This window comes from Rhinatrema bivittatum, chromosome 3, assembly GCF_901001135.1.
Source record: "Rhinatrema bivittatum chromosome 3, aRhiBiv1.1, whole genome shotgun sequence".
Classification (NCBI taxonomy): domain Eukaryota; kingdom Metazoa; phylum Chordata; class Amphibia; order Gymnophiona; family Rhinatrematidae; genus Rhinatrema; species Rhinatrema bivittatum.
In genome coordinates this window covers 478,619,167-478,640,325 of record NC_042617.1, presented here as the reverse complement: position 1 = coordinate 478,640,325, position 21,159 = coordinate 478,619,167, and the positions used below count along the sequence as shown (strand labels likewise).

Genomic DNA, 21,159 nt, shown 5'->3' with positions numbered 1-21,159 from the left:
GCAAACCAAGCTCTCTTGCTAAGTGAATTCTTCCCTTTCACAGTGAAGCTCTGCTCCTTTTCTGGTTTCAGAATTACCCAGCTCAAATTCCTGGTCCAAGCTCCGGCTGCAGTCCCTGCCTTGCCCTTTTCTCCAAACTACAGATAGAACATAGGAAGATATTAATTGCCAGTATCTTCTTTACAATGGTGGCCAATCCAGGCCACAGGTACCTGGCAGCATTCCACACAGTTGCTTCAAGCGGCAGGTCCAGTTCTTGTGTCAAGCTCCAGATCCCTGCACTGACGCGAACAGCTCCAGTTCCCAGTGCTAAGTTTCCAAACCCTGGTCCAAATTTCCTGTTCCAGTCCCTGTTTGGAACTTCAGTTCCAGCCACTGCTCCCGGCTTCCAGTTCCAGCTACTGCTTGAACTTGCCCTCTGGTCTTTGTGCCAGATTTCAGACTCCGGTCCCTTTTCAGCATTCCAGTTCCAAGTCTCAGCTTTAGTCTGACATTCAAGGTTCAGATCCCAGTTCCCCTTCTGAGTTCCAGATCCAGCATCAACATGTCAGGACTCCTCTCCCTGATTCAACGTCAAACTCCTAACTGTAAATATTGGCATGACTCGGGAATCTAACAGGATTTGGTTTGCATACCCCTGTCCCATCAGAGAAACAAGCATGTAAAACTACAGTGGTGTATTTTCATTCGGTGTTAGAAATCCCTTGGCCATGACAGACCTCTCTACGTGCAGACTGATGAGTGGTAGTGTTGCCATTCAGGAGACCTCAGTTCAGTTCCTGAATCCGGGTTCTGATCTTCAAACCAACCAGGGCTGGATATGTTGTGGTGGTGGCATCACACAACAGCGAGAATGACAGGCAAGTCTCAAAGTGCTTAGTACAAAACTGCAGAGGGATCTTCAGTCAAAGGCTGAGGGGCTGTGGCTATGGTTGATGGGCCTGATTGCGGATAGAAAGGAGAGAGTATGAAATTCCAGGTAGTTGAGAATGAAAGCTCATGACATCAGAAACCCCTGTATAAACTGGCTCTGATTAAGTCAGAAGTCAAAAAGGAAAAGGAAGAAATTGTTGGCCTAAATAAGACAGATTGAGAGAATTATCTTAAAATATATTCCTTGGGCATCTGAATGAAGATTTGTTTTTTTTAATCGGGTGCTCCAATAAAGAGAAACTAGTATCTCATCTATTAGTGGCAGCTGCACTCTTGGTGAAAGCAAAATGAAAACCTACATAATACAAGCTCGATGGATTGGCTGGATAGTCTACAATGGAAAATTTTATTTTGGATAAATAGGAAAACGGGGGTAAATTCCAAGACATTTAGTATCCCTTTCTGCAAGGTTTTGGGGAGATATATTTTTAAATAAGTAAATACATACGCCCAGACCAGCAAATTCTCTGAACCTTTAAGTTAAAAAGGCAGTAATAATTTAAAAAGGAATTTTTTTTCTAGCTAACCAATGTAACCCAGTTAGTATGATATCATCAAAATTGATGAAGACGATGGAATAACTTTCTTTATAAGGAAGCCAAACAGGTTAGGGCTCTAGCTTGGCGAAGAAATGTCAGAGGGGATATGATAGAGGTTTATTTATTTAAAAATAATGAATTGCCTTCCTGATACATATCTCTCAAGGCAATTTACAACATTTTTAATAAATTAAAAACAAAAACAAGCAAAATCATAAATACAATAGCAACAATCTTAAAAAGTAAAATAATTAAAACAGCATTTGATGAGGCATCAGAAAAGCTAATTAATGATTAAAGGGATAACATTAGCCAAGCCTTTATCAGGTTTATAATTAGGAACCTTCCTTTTTAGTTTTTGTTATTTTGCCTTGAAATTTCAATATTAGAACAAAAATAGAAATCCATGCAAAAATGACTTTTCCACAGATCTGTCTCCTGTGTGTTATATCAATCATTTTTCCATTGACATATTTTGATATAACACTGAAATTCCCAGGCAAAGTAAAATAAAAATCGAAAATGAAGGTCCCTATTTTATTTACAATCAAGAATAGAGTGGAAGAGGTAAATAGGGAATGGCATTCCTAGAAAGGCGGCCAGCTAGCACCATTTTAACTCAAGCAAGTGGCTAACCTGGAACCTAGGGGGTGCTCTGCTCCTCACTAGGCCATCAGGGATGACTAAGATTACCCCAGGAGATGTCAGGGTTGGAGGAAGTGGCTGTCGCTACCTGACAAGTCTGACATTTTTGTCCCGACTAAGCACTGAGGGCCACCTTAAGAAGTGGCAAGGTAGTGGGATAGGGGTCTTGCGATGGAAAGTGAAGTGATTTAGCCAAGGTCACAAGGTCAGCAGGATGTGAAGCCTGGTTTCCCGAGTTCACAGCCCGCAGCTCTAACCAGTAGGTGACAAAGTGTGAAGAATATTCCAGTATTAGCTTTGCGAAGTTCATTCCTCTCCTTCTGGCGGGGACCCTTATCCAGCTAATCTTCACCACTTTCTGTCTTTGGAAGCTGGCAAGATTTTGGCATTTTCACTGAACTTTAAACCATTTACTTGCAGTACCGCTCCCCCTCGCGTAATGCACGGCTCCCAAGTGGTGAGAGAGACGAGCAGAGAGCAAACCGTTTGTTCTCCAAGATTAAATAATTTCTTGGAGCATCTAACACTAGCTTCTACAAATCAACCGTGTCAGCACAGGCTTTTTTTTTTTTTTTTTTAAAAGAGGCTTGATAAATTCTTGTTTGTGAGCGATTAATTTTAATAGCTACATGCATTGATAATCAGATGACAAAACTAAGAAATATATTACACCACAGCATTGTCAGAGCCAGCTCAATTGCTGCTGCATTTTGTACAGGTTCAATTACCAAACAAAGAATTAGTGAAGACCGGGGCAGGGCCCTGGAAATGGTTATGACTTTAAATAAATGTGTCAACCTACAAAATCAGTTTAATCTGCTTAATGATTTATTCACAATTTGGGGAAGAGAAAAGGATAGTTTTTGATTTAGAAAACAGAAAGAGGTTCCACAATGGCTATTTGTAAGCAGAAGGCAAGGCAGCAATAACAGCCCTATTTTTTTTTTCCCTTTTATTTTCCTAGTACAATTATCTTGAATAATTTGGTGCCCTTTTCTATGGGAGCCCTTCATTTAAATCCGCAGTCATCCCCACAGTGGAAGTAATCAGCCTTCTCCTTAAGGATCAAGCAAGGATTCTCTCTTGAATGAACATGGCTTTGTGATAAAGAAGCAAACCTAAAACAACGGAGTTTGGTAAAACATCCGTCGAGTCAGAAATAACTACATTTGTAAAAAAAAAAAAATTCATTTGGCTAAAAAAAAACACACAGTATCTCGCCTCTTATGAACGTCAATGTCCAGAGTGCTTACACCTGTTGTAATTCACATGGATTCTTAACAGGGGAAAAAAAAAATCCATCTGATCAGGCTTCTGAAACCTTGACCTGTAAGAGGTAAGGCTGTCCCAAAGGGACATCTAGTACTGTAACTAGTCTATTCTCCTTGCTTGTTGTCTTAAAGCTGCTGTCAAAACTTCAAGGTGAAATGACCTGACAATGACATTCTGTGACACAGCAATGACCTACTATCCATGACACTTCTACAGTGTAACTGGCACCAGCTTCTTCGGTGTCTCGGAGGATGAATAGGTTTACAGCTGCAATTAAAATAGTCAAAATGGAAATAAAAGGGGCACAATGACATTCACTACCAAGGAGAGACCTATCTCTGCTGATAAGGCATCATTTTCCTCTCCCTTCTAAAATGTAATTCAATAAGGTACAGTCCCAAACAAATGGCAATATAAGTTTCTTTCTTTAATCGGCAAATATTTACCAATTTGTACCAAGAGTAAATATTAAGTTGGGGTGGAGGGAAGTGGACTATTGAATTTTGTTGTTTCTCATTCTTTATAAATATTTGTAGACTGTCAGAATCAAGTTTTTAATGAATACTCTGCCTCACCTGCCCTACATACTCTCCTTTCCATCTATGGTCCTTCTATAAGAGCTGGTAATAAAAGATACTGTTATGACAGGACTATATCCTCCCAAAACATTTAGCCTTCAATTAAGGTTTAAAGCAAGGTCCTCCTGCAATTCATCACAATCTGCTTGAGATTTAACTACTCTGCATAATTTTGTGTCATCCACAAATTTAATCACCTCACTCATCGTACCCTTTCTAGATCATTTATAAATATATTAAAAAGCACCAGTCCAAGTACAGATCCCTGAGGCACTCCACTGTGAAAATTGACCATTTAATCCTACTCTGTTTCCTGTCTTTTAACCAACTTGCAATCCATGAAAGGACATCGCTTCCTATCCCATGACTTTTTAGTTTTCTTAGAAGCCTCTCATGTGGGACTTTGTCAAACCCTTTCTGAAAATTCAAATACATCACATCTACCGGTTCACCTTTGCCCACATGTTTATTCACCCTTTCAAAAAAATGTAGGAGATTTGTGAAGCAAGACTTCCCTTGGGTAAATCCATGTTGGCTGTGTTCCATCAAATCATGTGTGTCTAAAGGTTTTGTGATTCTATTCTTTATAACAGTTTCCACAATTTTTCCTGGCACTGAAGTCAGGCTCACCAGTCTATAGTTTAACAAATCACCCCTGGATCCCTTTTTAAATATGGGGGTTACATTGGCCATCTGCCAATTTTCAGGTACATTGTATGATTTTAATGATAGGTTTCACATTTTTACTAATAGTTCTGAAATTTCAGTTTTTAGTTCTTTCAGAATCCTGGGGGGTATACCATCTGGTCCAGGTGATTTACTACTCTTCATTTTACCAATCAGGTCTTCCACATCTTCCAAATTCACTGTGATTTCGTTCAGTTGATTTGAAACATCGCCCATGAAAACCTTCTCCTGAACGGGTATCTCTCTAACATCCTCTTCAGTAAACACTGAAGCAAAGAAATAGTTTAATTTTTCTGCGATGGCCTTATCTTCTTTAAATGCCCATTTAACCTCTTAATCATCAATGGTCCAATCTAATCCCTTGCAGGCTTTCTGCTTCAGATAGATTTTTAAAAGTTTTTATTGTGAGTTTTTGCCTCTATGGCCAAATTCTTTACAAATGTTCTCTTAGTTTATTCACTATACATCCGGTGGTAACCTACAAGGGAAGGATTAAACTCTTGATAAGGTGTGGGGGATTTCTGAGTTAAAGTTAAAAGGCTGTTTGTTTGTTTTTTTAAGTGTGAAAGTGACACCTGCAAAATTGTAGTATGAGCTAGGGGTAGGTGGGAGGGTTGGGAAATACAAACACACAAACTTCTGATGTTGCCTAACTTTCTGACTACCTATTAAAATAAAACATACAAAAACACTAATATACCCCAATAGTTTATTTCTTCCCAATATTTTAAGTTTTAAAATTTTCTTCAAGCAGTACTTACTGATTCTTTCCAGCCATCAGCAAGGTGATCGTCTCCTCTCAAGCTGGTAACAAGCAGTGGCTATTCCTTATTGATTAATTAGCAGTTAATGGACTTCTCCTCCAGGAACTTATCCAAACCTTTTTTAAACCCAGCTACACTAACTTCCATAACTACATCCTCTGGCAATGAATTCCAGAGTTTGTGTGTTGAGTGAAAAAATAATTCTCTGATTTGTTTTAAATGTGCTACTTTCTAACTTCGTGGAGTGCCCCCTAGTCCTTCTATTATCTTAAAGAGTAAATAATTGATTCACATTTACCCGTTCAAGTCCTTTCATGATTTTGTATATCTCTATTTATATCCCACCCCCCAGCCATCTGTTCTGCAAGCTGAATAGCCCTAAACTCTTTAGCCTTTCCTCACAGGGGAGCTATTCCATGCCCTTTATCATTTTGGTTGCCCTTCTCTGTACTTTCTCCAGTACAACCATATCTTTCCTGAGATGTGGCGACCAGAATTGCACACGCAGTGTTCAAGGTGCAGTCTCACAACAGAGCAATACAAAGACATGTCAACATCCACCATTTTATTCGCCATTCCCTTCCTAATAATTCCTAACATTCTGTTTGCTTTTTTGACTGCTGCAGCACACTGAACCGACAATTTCAATGTATTATCCATTATGACACCCAGATCTCTTTCCTGAGCGTGATAGCTCCTAAAATGGACCTAATATTGTGTAACTACAGCAAGGGTTATTTTTCCCTATACGCATCACTTTGCATTAAATTTCATCTGCCATAAGAAGTGCCATAGTGGATCAGCCGAAGAGGATATCAAGCCCAATATCCAGTTTACAACAGTGGCCAATCCAGGTCATAAATACCAGGCAGGATCCAAAATGATTTATAGATTCCATGCTACTTATGCCTAGGGATAAACACTGACTTTTGCCAAGTCTATCTGGTTAACAATAGTTTATGGTCATTTCCTCCAAACCTTTAAACCCAGTTGTGCTAAATGTCTTTTTACCACATACTCTTACAATGAATTTCAGAGCTTAGTCATGCATTGAGTGAAAAAAAAATATTTTTTTCAGATTTGTTTTAAATGTGTTACTTCGTAACTTCATGGTGGGTACCCTAATCTTATGAAAGAGTAAACCAACAATTTTGTTTACCCGTTCTGCTCTACTCATGATTTTATAGACCTCTATCATATCTCCCCTCTGATGTTTCTTCTCCAAGCTAAAGAGCCCTGATTTCTTTATCCTTTCCTCATAGTAAGGAACTTTCATTTTCATTTTTTTTTATTTCATTTCTTCCCTGGGAATTTATGAGTGTTTATTATAATAAAAAAGGGAGAAAAAAATTGGTGGAAAAAATGAGATTCCCCCACACTGGTTTTTCTCCTGTTTATTTTGTGATGATAAACACTGATAAATCCTCAGGGGAAATAAAATAAAAACTGAAACAAAGGTCCCTACTCATAGGTGAGTCATTTCATCCCTTTTATCATTTTGATCTCCCTTCTTTGTATCTTCTCTAGTTCTGCTATATCTTTTTTGAGGTGCAGCAGCCAGAAATGCATCCAGTACTATAGGTGGAACATAGGGGTATTATAATAGTCTCCATTTTATTCTTCATTCCCTTCCTAATAATTCGTGACATTCGGTTTGCTTTTTTGACCACTACCACACTGAGACCAGGATTTCAATGTATTGTCCATGATGTCCAGATCTCTTTCCTGCGTGGTGACTCCTTATATGGAACCTACCATCATGTAACTACAGTCTGGATTATTTTTCCCAATGTACATCACTTTGCACTTGTCCACTTTAAATTTAATCTGCCAATTTCGATGCTCACTCTTCCAAGGTCCTCTTGCAATTTGTCATAACCTGCTAGTGATTTAACAATTTAGAACCAGGTCCATCTTTTTGTACATTACAAATAAAATGTTACAGGAAAACAAAAAGCACCTTCTTGAAAAAGTCATTTCTATATCAGGGCTCTTCCTCCCCCCTCCCCAAATTAAAAAAAAGAAAAAAAAAAGCGAACAGCATTTCAACTAGGATCAGCAGGATGAAACTTGTATATTATACAATGTTATTATATTATTATTATGTGTTTCCGGACTTCACCACCCAAAAGACTACATTACACAATCTGCCTCCACTTTTTAATCTTCTATACATGTTTATTGTATGGTGACATCATTTAAGTAGTCAACCCAGTAGTTATCCCAGAGAAGCTACCTTTTGTTGATTCTTCGAATAGTCACTGTTTCATTATGTTACATGCAAAGCCTTTTGTTGATTCTTCGAATAGGTACTGTTTCATTATGTTACATGTAAAGCCTTGTTTAATATGTTTCTTGTAAAGCCTTGTTTAATAGGTAAAGCCTTGTTTAATATGTTTCTTGTAAAGCCAAGGGCACTGTTTCCCGTCCCGAGGCATTTTTGCTGTTACCTGTAAACCGGATTGATTTGTTTCCTAACAGGAAATTCGGTATATAAAAATTCTAAATAATAATAATAATAATGATCCATTTAATTATCAGGATTCAATTTATGACTTTTGTCTAAAATCTGCATGCTGAGATCACCCACTGGATGAATTCTAACTCTGGAAGTAAATAAGGAAGCAAGGAGAACAGGGAACCAAATGCAATTGCTTCCCTTAAAACTCTTACCTATACTGTATACGAGGCAAATGAATCCATTTGCACACACTTCCTGGGCAACTTCATCTAGATAGACACGGCTTCACAAATACAAATCTTAACAAGGACAACAGCCAGATCTGTCTGCAACTGCTTTTGTAATCAATTCAGCATAAAGGAAAAACCATGTTCCTCTCTCACCAATCTGTCTCAGCCTAACTTCCACATTCAGTTTTGTCTTGAGGGCCTGACCTCCATCTCCCCACCTATCCCTCTGCTCTCCATTTCTCTTTATGCGCCCTTCCTGCATAGAGTACAGGCCATTCTCCTCTCAGCACCATTTGTCTCCTCAGCTTACCTACCTCAGAGTCTTTTTCATTACTATCCCTCTATCTCAGGAACAAACCCTGCCTTGCAATGTGCCAGGCTACCTCTCAAATTTCAAGTCCCAGCTGGAAATCCACTTCAGAGAAGTGTTCTATTACTTTTCACAAAATTAACCACTCCAAGATGTAATACGTTTCATTTCAGTAGCAGATTACAGCATACGGCCCCCCCGTATCACCACCACACAGACAAACAAAATATTCTAACCAATAGGCTGCAGAACGGCCAGGGGTACTGGAACCCAGCCTTTCTGGCCTGCCACCTCCCATCCACTCTTCTATAGCCATATCACATACATATGGATAAGGCCCGTACCCCCCTTCCATATGCTCCTTGCCCCACCTGCCTACACTCTTGCTGTCAGGTTTTTCTGCTCCTGCAGCAATGTATTCTCCTCAGGCATAGACCTCCACCACCACTTCCCCCCCCCCCCCCCATATTCTCTCCTTCACGGCCCCATCCACCCGATTAATCAAGTCATGATAGCAAGCAGGGTTGCCACAAGCAGCGCGAGACAGCCTCGCACCAATGGTCGCTGCGGCCACCGCAGGGAATAAGCACGTACCGCTCTCGCTTTCCATGTACTGGTAACCTGATCGGCCCCAGAGGTGTCAATAATCCATCAGCAGGAAGGCGGGTAGGAGTCTTTCAAATCAAGGCCTGCACTCCCTTGGCCAGCCCTGAATCATGGGATGCACTCCAGAAGTCCCAGAGCCCATTCCTACACTTATGCAAATTAGGAAACTCACACCTATGCAAATGAAAGATGTGCATTCGTTCTCTCTTTACCCAAATATATTTGTTTTACACGTGTAAAATCATACTTACACGCAGAACGCTGATTTTATGCACACATGCCAGTACAAAACATTTTTAGGTGAACAAAACTAGAATTTAAAAACAGAAACAAGAAAAAGGAAATGAATTCAGTCTTCCTCTGTGCACACCCCTAATGCTATGACAATTTTGCCTTCAGGAATGGACAGATAAGATGAAAATAAAACCGTACATCATAAAAAGTAATTGAGGTCAATGTACTGTATTAATTCAAACACAAGCTTCAGATGAAAAGTCTTATCTTAAAGTGCTCCCGCTCCGCAGAGACTACCTAATTATGTAAAAGTTGATATTCTAATCACATAACATTCTTTCGCCAGAGGATTTCAGAATATGTATAAAGGAGAGGAAAACCTCTGCTTTCTATCTCATGAATGGTTAAGATAAAGGACTCTACAAGCCATTAAAACAAAAACCCAGAAGAAAGTAATTAGCATAAACCAAATATTCCTTGCCCTCCCAAAACACTGACAGAATCACTTGAAGACAAGTGACCAAAAGCTGGATATCATGAGATGCTTGGCCACAGGTGAAGAGCGCAATCGGCACTGTAAAATCATTGACAGGAAAATCAAAAAACAAGAAAGCATCTTACTGTACCTGGATCTTGCTGGCCCTCACTGGCTTGCCGGGTCCTGTCAGAGGGCAGTTCATGGAGGGCAGGCTCTCAGACGGAGGGCTGCTGGGGAGAGCAGTCCTGGCATGTGTTACCCTAAAAAGATGGAAACAAGGATTGTTTTAAAGTTATTTCTCTTTGTGTTTCAAAATGCTGTAAAAGCATGTTATGCAGCTGTTAGCTGTTACTCTCTTTGCTTAAAAACTGATCTCACTAGGATATGATACAGTCAATTTTTTTTTTTTTATAGACACACACACACATAGAATCTATTATTCTTTATGTGGCAGCACTTCATACTGCTTCGAAAATCACATACCCAAGGGTAAAATGGGCAGCAATGCAGTGACTGCAGAGTCAGCCACAGTATAGCAGAAACAACAAAAAAAAAATTTGTATGTTGGTCACTATCTCTTACTGCGGTACCTCCTGGTGACTTTCTGTGCAGTCACAGCTCTGCCAAGTTGTACTTGAGTCTTTTACACCTCTGTGTTCAGGAGATGTCCCCAGTTCACAGATCCACAGAACAAAGCTGGCATGTTAATTCATCCCAACATTTTCTATCATAGGATAGCTGTCTGCTGTTCAGGAGATGTCTACATGTTCAGCCAAAGATCGGGGTCTCCTGCATACCATTTTATTATTATTGCATACATTTCTGTAATCTCTCTGCTTTAAATATTTTAATTTGGCACATCTGCTGTCAGCAGATAATAAAAGACCCTGAGCAATTAGAGACAGCTACCAGTGGAGCTGACAATGCCTATACTCCACATCCCTTTTTATGACTTATTTTGACACATTTTATGTGATTAGCTTTCTCACACACAAACAGAAATAAAGGTCAGACAAGTTGTAGGCAATACCTTTTAATTGGAAGAAATACATTTGTGACTAGCTTTAAAGCTATGCTCCTTTCATCAGGTCACCGGAATATAATACAGTGTAACCGAGAGCCAGTTCGGTTACCAGAAAGCCCTGGGACATGCCAGCTAGTGCAGTTAAGTGACAGATAATTAGGGAAGGATCATTGCAATACAGCCCTTCCCCCGTCAGGGTGCTGGGATGGACATTCCCCTCCTGTGAGGTTATATAGCAGCTTTCTATAGAGAGCTGGGGGGGGGGGGAAGGGGAAGGGGGCACTAAAAGTTACTGTTTTGGAGGAAGGTTTATAGTTTATTGAATTTTATATACCGTCATTCAGACATGCCATCACAACGGTTTACAATGTTACAGGAAGAATTAAAAAAAAATACAATGACAGGTATAAAATCAATGGAACAAAGATATGAAAAGCAACTAAATGAAATAAAAAACTACGGTAATACATTTTAAATGATAAAAATAATTGAAAAATAAAAGACCTATAAAGAGTAAAACCTGAAATTTGGCTGGGCTGTTCTCAATTAAGTTCTGCGTAGGCACTGCTGAACAACCATGTTTTAAGCTCTTTCTTGAATTTTTTTTGTCTCGCCTTGTCGTCTCAGATCCACTGGCAATGCGTTCCAAAGTTTAGGGCCAGCCAGTGAAATTGCTCGTTCTCTTACTTGACTTAGGTTTGCTGAGTTCACTGAAGGAATCGTTAACAGACCCTTGTTCGCTGACCTAAGGTTTCTTTGAGGGGTGTGTAATCGCATAGCCGCGTTTAACCGGTCTGTTCGCAATAAATAGTTCTGTGTAGGATGCAAGCTACTTTGTATTGAGTACGATATTTGACAGGTAAGCAGTGTAACAAAATCAAAATGGGTGTTATGTGATCACGTTTTTTGCTACCTGTTAAAACTCTGGCGGCTGCATTGTGTAGGACTTGTAGAGGGCGTATTGCAGATAGAGGAAGACCAAATAATAGAGAATTACAATAGTCCATACTGGAAAAAATCAACGACTGTAAGGCTAGGTTGGAGAGTTTTCCTCGGCTGATTTTTGGACTACCTGGAGGCCTGAGTTCCATCCTGCCTGGGACCCTTTGGGACAGGTCGAGGACTCCACTGCTGTGACCCCCTCCATAGGTGCAGAGTGGTTGTCCTGGGTCTAATTTTGGGAATTCTGGACTTTGCTTGGGTAGGAGGCTTGCAAGACACCTGGGCCTTTCCTGGATTCAGGGCACAGGGAATCCTGTGTTTGGGATGCCCAGGGACAGGGAAGACCTGCCCATCCGAGGTGGTGACCCGCTACAAGGAACAACTCGGGGGTTAGTATTTGTCGGGGATAAGAATAAGTTTGGTTAGCTGCCCAGGAAGAAAACTTTTGCCCTCGTTCCTGCCTGGAACGGAAACAGCCCAAGCTGTTTGGATACAGGATCCCACCCAGCTGGGAACCCAACAGGAAAAACAAGATTCAAGATCCTGAAGATCTGCTAACTGTGAGTAAGAACCTTTTTGCATTATTGAGGACACCCATCAGGCCTGGGGAGAGAAAGGTTTGGAGTCTCTGAGTAAGGACAGGAGTTTGGCCATCTTTGGAAGGGGGTTTTCCCAACCAGCTTCGGGTTACCCTGCCCACAGGGACCTGCATTCTGATTAGACCAGGAGGATGGACGGATCCCCTTGCCTACAAGAATGACTCCTGCACAGTAGAGGTAATGACTGTAAACCAAGAGAGCAATAACAGTGCTGGGATTGATTTCAACGTCCCATTTCATCTGACTATTCAACTCAGTAAAGTTTTCATTCTGGACACTATCCAAGTGACTCCAGCATAGTTTTTGGGCACACAGCACACAGTGAGGAATACGCCTCCTCTACCAGGGATGTCTCAGAGGGAGGAAGTCACCCCTAGCACTTGGGCCCTGAAAGTTAACTCTTTCCCCCCATAAAAAGGATCCACACCCTGGGGAAGGAGTCAATTGGAACAGCTAGTCAGGTGTCCCTGCCCCAAATAACTACAAATGAGTTTATGGCCCCATCGGAGTGCAGCCTGCCTCCTGGAATGGGGTTACAATAGGTTGCATAACAATGGTGTAAACTGGAAGAATAGATTAAATCAGAGCAGCAGGCTGAGAACCAGGGAAATATACATTACCAAACCATTCTCTAACATTTAATATGTTCTTTTAAATTGCATCTATAAAAATTTAAAATTAAGAAAAATGTATTGATTTTAAGCAGTGGGCACTGATTTGTTGAGACAATTATTCATTATACTGGTACATAATTATAATTGATTTTTGGACAATGTTGTTGGTGGATGCATACCCTATATGATACCATTCTCAAAAAGCTTGAAGAGAGTTATATTATAAGTATTCATTTTAGGAAATAGGAGTAAGTATAAGCTGTTCCTTATTGGGCTGATTCATTTTTGAGAACCAGGGAAGCCAGGATTCAAATCCCTCTGATGCACCTTGTGAACTTGGGCAAGTCATTTTACCATCCATTGCTTTGGAAGTAATTTTCAAAAGAACTTAACTGTATAATAGCAATTTTGGAAAGTCCTTTATGCAAATAAAACCTTTTGAACATTCAGCCCTATAGACTGAATTTTCCAAAGAGTTATACATGTACAAGTAGCAATTTTCAAAAACCCATTTTATGCTCGTAATAGCCAGTTTTATGCATATTGCCCCACCCAGAGGTATGGCCTGTGTATGCGTCCCCCCGCTCTGTGAATAGATTTCCAATGGTTACATTAGCCACCCTCCAGTCTTCAAGTACAATGGATGATTTTAATGATAGGTTACAAATTTTTACTAATAAATCTGAAATTTCATTTTTTAGTTCCTTCAGAACCCTGGGGTTTATACCATCTGGTTCAGGTGATTTACTACTCTTCAGTTTGTCAATCAGGCCTACCACATCTTCTAGGTGCACCGTGATTTGGTTCAGTCCATCTGAATCATTACCCATAAAACCCGTTCCAGAGAAGTTTATCTCCCCAACATCCTCTTCAGTAAACACGGAAGCAAAGAAATTGTTTAATCTTTCCACGATGGCTTTATCTTCTCTAAGTGCCCCTTTAACCCCTTGATCTTCTATCGGTCAAACTGACTCCCCCTCACAGGCTTTCTGCTTCGGATATATTTTAAAAAGTTTTTACTGTGAGGTTTTGCCTCTATGGCCAATTTCTTTTCAAATTCTCTCTTAGCCTGTCTTATCAATGTCTTACATTTCACTTGCCAATGCTTATGCTTTATCCTATTTACTTCTGTTGGATCCTTCTTCCAATTTGTGAATGAAGATCCTTTGGCTAAAACAGCCTCTTTCACCTCCCCTTTTAACCATGCCGGTACTCGTTTTGCCTCCTTCCACCTTTCTTAATGTGTGGAATACATCTGGACTGTGCTTCAAGGATGGTATTTTTTAAACAATGTTCATGCCTCTTGCACACTTTTTACCTTTGTAGCTGCTCCTTTCAGTTTTTTTCTAACTATTTTTCTAACTTTATCAAAGTTTGAATCAAACACAAAGGAACTTAATAGGGACCCATTACCAGGCATAATAGTTGTCCTGATTCTGTAAATTCTACTGTCCATGTCCCTCAACTTTTTCATCCATCTCTTTGTCTGCCCAGCCCACTTCCACCATACTTTTTCCTTTACAGCTCGTTACAGCTTTTATTTTATATATTTTTTTAAATGTATTTCAGATTTTAGCTCACTTTTCATTGGTAGCTCAGAGTGAGTTACATTCATGTACAGAAGGTATTTTCCTGTATAATCTAAAGCGGTAATTTTCAAGATGATTTATGTGCATGTACCTGGTTCTATATCCTGGCATGGAGAAACACCCCCTCCCCTATTGCATACCACTCCCTCAGACTTCTGCATCACAAATGCAGACTTTTTTAAATTGAATCTTAACTGCCCAGCATTCAACCAGTCAAGCTTGCTTAGATCATTAACTGCTATTAATCAAGTTGACTTAGGGAATAGCCACTGCTATTAATTGCATCAGTAGCATGGGATCTTCTTGGTGTATGGGTAATTACCAGGTTCTTGTGGCCTGGTTTGGCCTCTGTTGGAAACAGGATGCTGGGCTTGATGGACCCTTGGTCTGACCCAGCATGGCAATTTCTTATTTTCTTATGTTCATTCCATCTGCTGCCTCAGGGTTGTCCATTCTGTTGTAGATCTTAATGTCCTCTGCAAAATGGCAAACTTTTCTCTCTACCCCTATTTTTCCCAACCCTCTCCTTAGCTTGCTTATACGACCTATAGCCTCACAACAGATCCTCTCTTCTAGTGTGTTTACCATGTTAGTCCATTTGGATATGTAGAAATGTTATGTTATACAATGTAGAAAATTTGACATGGAGCACCAACTAGGAGAAACAAACAGTTTGGAGGGACAGTGTGCAATAATCTCAAGGTAATGAAGTGTGCTAAGTCAACAGTCCGAGCCAGAAGGATGCAAGGGTGCACCAATTTGAGTTTTTCCTAGGGGATTTCTGTGCAACCGCGCAAAGCAGAATTTGTACAGAATTCCCCACTCCTGCAGAATTTTGTCCTTACTGAAAAGAATTTGGCAAAGGGAGGGGAAGACCGTAGTTAAAACATCAATCCTGGCAACCAGAAGAGGAAAGAAGTGACTGCTTGGGCTCGCAGGGACATAAGAGAAAGGCAGGGTCTTCAGAGTGCAGCTGTGGTGATTTTTTTTTTTTAAACTCTGTTGGTTGCTGCTGCTCTTCTTGATAGGACAGATCTAAAGGTCTCCTTCCCCTGCACTCCAGCAGCAAGCAGCTGTGCAGGCTTGCGACTTGCTTCCAGCGCTTCTCTGACCTTCACCCTCCTCTTCCTTCCCTGCCTAACTCAACTCATAGCTTGCAGGCTCTGAAGCTGATAGCTGTTCCCTGCTCCCAGCAGGGTGCTAGTCAGCAGGCTGGCCTGCTTCCTGGTTTTGTTTTTTTGTTTGTTTGTTTGTTTTTAACTCTTTTGGAGCCCAGGGGAGTGAGGTGGGGGAAAAAAAGCTGACAGGGGTTGTTGAACCTGGAAGGGGGAAAGATGTGCTTGGGGGGGGTTAAACCAGAAATGGAAGGGGAGAAACCTGGAATTGGGGGGGGGGGGGGGATTTGAGCTAGAGAAGGAGACAGAGAGAGCTGGAGCGGGGCAGGGAGGAGAGGTTTGAACCAGAGAGAGGGAGAAAGAGAGCTGGAGAGAGAGGTTGTATCTTATGATGATCTTTTTATTTCTGGAGGAACCTCAGCTTACAAATTTTTAAAATTCTGTATCAGAGAAATACTTTTTCTTTATGGCATTTTACATTTATTATTTACACAGTGTGCATATTGACAAATATCTTCAGAATGTTGCATGATTTTGGATTCTTTTGCATAGAATTTTGAATTTTTGTGCGCAGAATTCCCCCAGGAGAACTGAGTGAATGAAAGCAACAAAGCTTTTTCTCTATATGTAATGCACTGAATCAAACATTACCAGCATATATATGCACTGCTTTCACTCAGAGAACTGTACTAACACGCAAGTCTGGCAACTGATGAGCCAACTGCCCATTTTCCCTAGCAGCAAAGAAGCTAATTGATTTCCCCTATCTATAGAAGGATCATTAATAGCTACAGTCAAAACAAAACTGACATTTATTTATTTGATTTTATATTCTGCCTTTCAGCACTTTGGTCAGTAAGCAGATCCCATTCTCCTCTGGCTATCTGTAAAATCATCTGCCTAGCTGAGCTTCAAATATCTTCAATATAAAATGACTGATTTGTAGCATTCATAGCATTATATAGTTAAGCACGCAAACATAAATCTTGCTGGGTTTGTGAGTTACAGGGAAAAAAATTACCACCGATTTAAAATTAAAATGTAAACAAATAAAAACCATCACCACTTCCTTGGCTGGCTTCACTAATTGGATGAGCCAATGGGGAGAGGAAAAAAAAAAAAAAACCCACAGCAAGGAGTTAACAAAAGAAAGCAGTCATGCTGAATTGCTTCCATTCATTGCAAGCTTTATTGAACATCATCCCAGGAATGAGGCTATCACTCAGGTTTCTCAATAAAAAGAAGTCAGGTCTTGCGGTCTCTTCTCCTCTCACACTGTTCCAAACAGATGTATAGGATCTTCTTCCCAGCCGTGAGACTAAGCTCTCATCCCCTGCCCCTCAACTCCAGTCAGCTGGTCTAGAAACTGCCCCTCATCTCTGAGGCTCAAGAATGACTTTTGTTTACTGGAAAGATACATAAACAAGAAGGCTGCTGCAAAGAAAATGTAATAGCCAACTTGTGAAGTCCAGCCTTAGGGGTAGGTTTTAAAAGGTGTGCGTTCGTCCATGCGCACATGCTTCCCGGTGTGCGCCGATTTTATAACATACGTGCGCCGGCTCGCGCGTGTTATAAAATCCGTGGGACGCGCACACCGGGGGGGGGGGGCGCCTAATTTTGTAAAAGTACGCGCAGTGATGCGAACGGGCCTCTCCCAGTTCCCTCCCAATTAAGGAGCGGACTGGGAGGCAACTTTCCAACCCACCTAACTGACCTTCCTCCCTCTTCCCCTCTCCGCCCCCCTATCCCTATCCTAGCTAACCCCCAATTTTTTATTTTACCTTTTGCTCCCCTTCAGAAGCAGTAGCAAGTTGCGTGCGCCGGCAGCCTGCTGGCGCACGCTTCCCCAGCACAGCGGCAAATGGCCGCCGGACCAGCCGCCTCCAGCCCCGCCCCTGGCACTTCTGCGCGTAACAGGGGTTTCGCGCGTAGGCGGACCCCTTTGAAAATGCAACGCGGCGCGCACAAGGCCCAGCCCCGTGCGTAACCCCCATTTTTTTTTACACGCGTGCCAACTTAAAATTCGGTCTTTAATCAGCATAACAGCAGCTTTGAGCTATTGTGTGTCTCTAGATATACACTGGCACAGTTTTATACTGCAGCTAACCTAATTCTCTAGCTTGCCTTACACTCAGTCATTTATCTTGAAATTTCAACATCTGTAAAAGTGTTTTGGACCATTATTAGGGCAATAAAGAAAGGTAGAAGTGCAATGCACTCATTCTAACTGAAGTTTGGGATCCCTTCCTTTACTCCCAAAATATCAACAAGTGTAGTATGAATTCAGCTGATCTCACTCACTCCTTTTTGTACTGAAAACACCCAGAATTTGCAAGTTCAACCATTGGGATTGATCTTCAGGATTAATAAACAAAGATTTAAAAAAGGAACATGCTAAAATGTTTCACTTAGCATTCCTTGGGCATCTTTTAACATTTGCTCCAGATATAATAATTAGCACAACTGTTAACTCAGTATACACATACTGCATCTCCAGTTCATTTATCTACATCTAGGTATAAACACAGACACTTACACACGCACACAACACACATTACAAGAACTTGGGGGGGGGGGGGAGGGGGCGTAATCTTAACATGGACTAGTTCTGCCTTATTGTTTTAATTGTTAAATATAATTTAAGACTCCTAAATACTGGGTTATTAGTTCCCCTCCTCCTCCCTTAGCTTATCCTTCCCTGTCCCTCCCTCCCCTTCTATCCCTTTCACTGACTTCAATGGTCTGGTACCTACCAGCCCACCTGGACATATGTTGTCTATTGTTAATTTATATTTCAAATGTTCCTATAAAATCTCTCTCTTTCTCTATCCTTCCTACTGCTGTCCTCTCTCCTCCTTCTTTGCTGCTCCCCCTTCCCCCTCCCTGTTTATTGTATTTCACTCTCTTGTTAATTTGTTACAATGTAAACCGGCATGATGTTCCGACGAATGTCGGTACATAAAAATCAACAAATAAATAAATAAATATGGTTTATTTTATATGCTGTGAATCGTCTTGGGCTTCATTGAAATGTCAATATATAAATATAAATGAATGAAATTAAATTAAATTAAATAACTGATTCAAACTGACCAGAATCTGCAATATGCAGAAGACCCAAGTTCAATTTTCTTGGTCCAGTTTCTGCTCCTTAGGCTAATCAGGCCTGGAGATACTGCAGAAGGAATAGATTGCATTGATCTCTCAGAGTCTGAAACAAAAAATTTGCCAAATTATTTTTATTTTAAACCTAAGATCAGCCCAATCCTGCCTTGCATTTGAAAGCAATTAAAATTCTATCAACTAAAATTAAATGTGATGAATTTTAATAAATCCAACAATTAGGGAAGATCTAAAATTGTAATTTTATTAATTTAATATCTTATTTTGTTGGAAAGATTAGAAAATCTACTCCATAATAGAGATGTGCATTCGTTTTTGCCGAATTGGACAATTTCAAAGAAATTATCCAATTCGGCATGGGTTGGAGGACCTGAAAAACAATTGGGTTTCCCCAAAATTTCGGGGAAAAATCATTTTTCGGGTTAGTGTGTGGGGGGGAGGGGCACATTTATTTTAAAGAAAACCCCCCCCCCCCCAACCTTTCACATTTGCTTAATTACACCCCCCTACCCTCCTGACCCCCACCAAAACTTGCCTAAAGCCCCTGGTGGTCCAGTGGGGGTCCCGGGAGTGATCTCCCGCTCTTGGGCCATCTGCTGCCAGTAAACAAAATGGCACCATGGCCCTTTGCCCTTACCATGTGACAGGGGCTACCGGTACCATTGGTCGGCCCCTGTCACATGGTAGGAGCAATGGATGGCCAGCGCCATCTTAGAAAATGGCGTGGACCATACATTGCTCCTTCCGACCAATGGCACCGGTAGTCCCTGTCACACGGTAAGGGCAAAGGGCCACTGGTGCCATTTTGTTTATTGGCAGCCGACGGCCAGAGAGGGAGAGATCGATCCCGGGACCCCCTCACAACAGTGAGAGAGTTTGTGCACATGCTATCGCCTCCCCCTCCCCCTCCCCCTGATCCTCAACAATCTCAGAGTGACAGGAAATCAAAAGTTCCCAGGTATGCCTCTGGGGTCATATTAATTTTCAAGTTCCAAAATGGGGTCACTTTGGATAAAAGTTTGGGAAACCCTGGTCTAATGTGTAGATTTCTGTTGATGGCATTCTTTGTTGAGGCCTGACTGAAAGTAGCTTTTGATGCTAAGCTGAAAGGGACAGCAGACAGTACAGTTGAAAAGACAGGTAAGGTCTTCTTGGAAGTATGGTCGTTTGTATGGGTAGACATGATGTCACACCATAGAGGGCTGTTCACGAGCTGTCAATAGCAACTGCACTGCCACATTCTGCTCCTTTATCTGTGGATATGGAAAGGGTTGGAGGCTATACTGGTAGAGTCTTTACCCCAGCCTACAGGTATTGAGTTGCTTACCCAGGACTTCAGTGAGTATGAGGGCAAACTAGGATGGCCTTCCGGTTGACTCTGAGGAGAAGCAGCCTGATCTAATACATCTGACCTACTAGAATCTGCTGCAATGGATGAAAAAGAATCCCTGAGCAAAAGTTTTGATGAGTTCAACCCTATAGGTGATATCAAGACTGCAGTCTGTGGTGTCGACATAGTGATAATCAAAAGGAAAGGCTAGAATGTTCCTTGCATCTCCTTGGTCAGAGAGGTAAAGAAACTCCTCGCCAAGCCTGCAATTTGATTGAATGACTGATTTGTCCCCTGACCTGGCATAGGTGGTAGGACATCCTCTTCCAAGACCAGGATAGGCTCCTGCACAAGAACGGACAGCCTGTTAGAAGTAAGCGGCTCTATGGAGGTGACTAGTTCTGCAGTCTCAAGCAAAGTCCTTCTGCCACTAGTTTAAGTGGAGTGAGTACCCTGGTTATTGGTAGCAGCAGGGGTAATCCGATTACTTCACCCGCAGTTCGAGGATGAGCTGCATACAGCTGTGTTGGTAAAGCAGCTTGATAAATCAAAGTTTGAGGTGGATGCATCGGTAGCTTTGATGGGGGTAGAATGTTTAGACAACTTGGATACTTCGGTATCCTTCAATGGGTCTTTTGAGATGCATGTCAAGGAAGCCAGCACAGGTTGACAATATTGCACTGGTTGCATTAGAGCTGCACTGTAGGTTTCTGCACTGTTCATCGTAAGATCAAATGATATAGGATCCTTAGCAGCATATGATCGCAAGGCAGATGAGTTGGAATGAATTGAGGCCGCATGCTTGTGTAGCATTGGAGCATCATATGTCAAGCACATCAGTCCATATGATGCACTAATGTACATCCTGTACATCCTGTACATTAGTGCATCATATGCATTGGTTGATCAAGCACTGAGTGCCTCCACACATCCTGCATCTAGCGCTTCGATGTGCCATGCGTTGATTGTCTCTGTGAGAAGATGCATCAGGTGAGTCAGTGCACTATGCATTGCCAATGCTAATGGTGCCAATGATGGCTGCGTCCACTGGGTTGGCACCAATGCACTCCACTTAGAACATTTGTG

The 21,159-nt window shown here is 41.3% G+C and overlaps 1 protein-coding gene across 2 annotated transcripts in view; it reads right to left on the bottom strand.

The window, feature by feature from the left end:
- KLHL29 (kelch like family member 29) overlaps window positions 1-21,159 on the bottom strand; it is a 1,215,123-nt gene that overhangs the window by 1,022,476 nt on the left and 171,488 nt on the right. For both annotated transcript variants that reach the window (XM_029595999.1, XM_029596000.1), the window contains one exon: window positions 9,886-9,997. In XM_029595999.1, coding sequence (XP_029451859.1) covers window positions 9,886-9,939 — 54 coding nt within the window. In that variant the 5' untranslated portion in view covers window positions 9,940-9,997. The remainder of the gene's footprint in view (window positions 1-9,885; window positions 9,998-21,159) is intronic.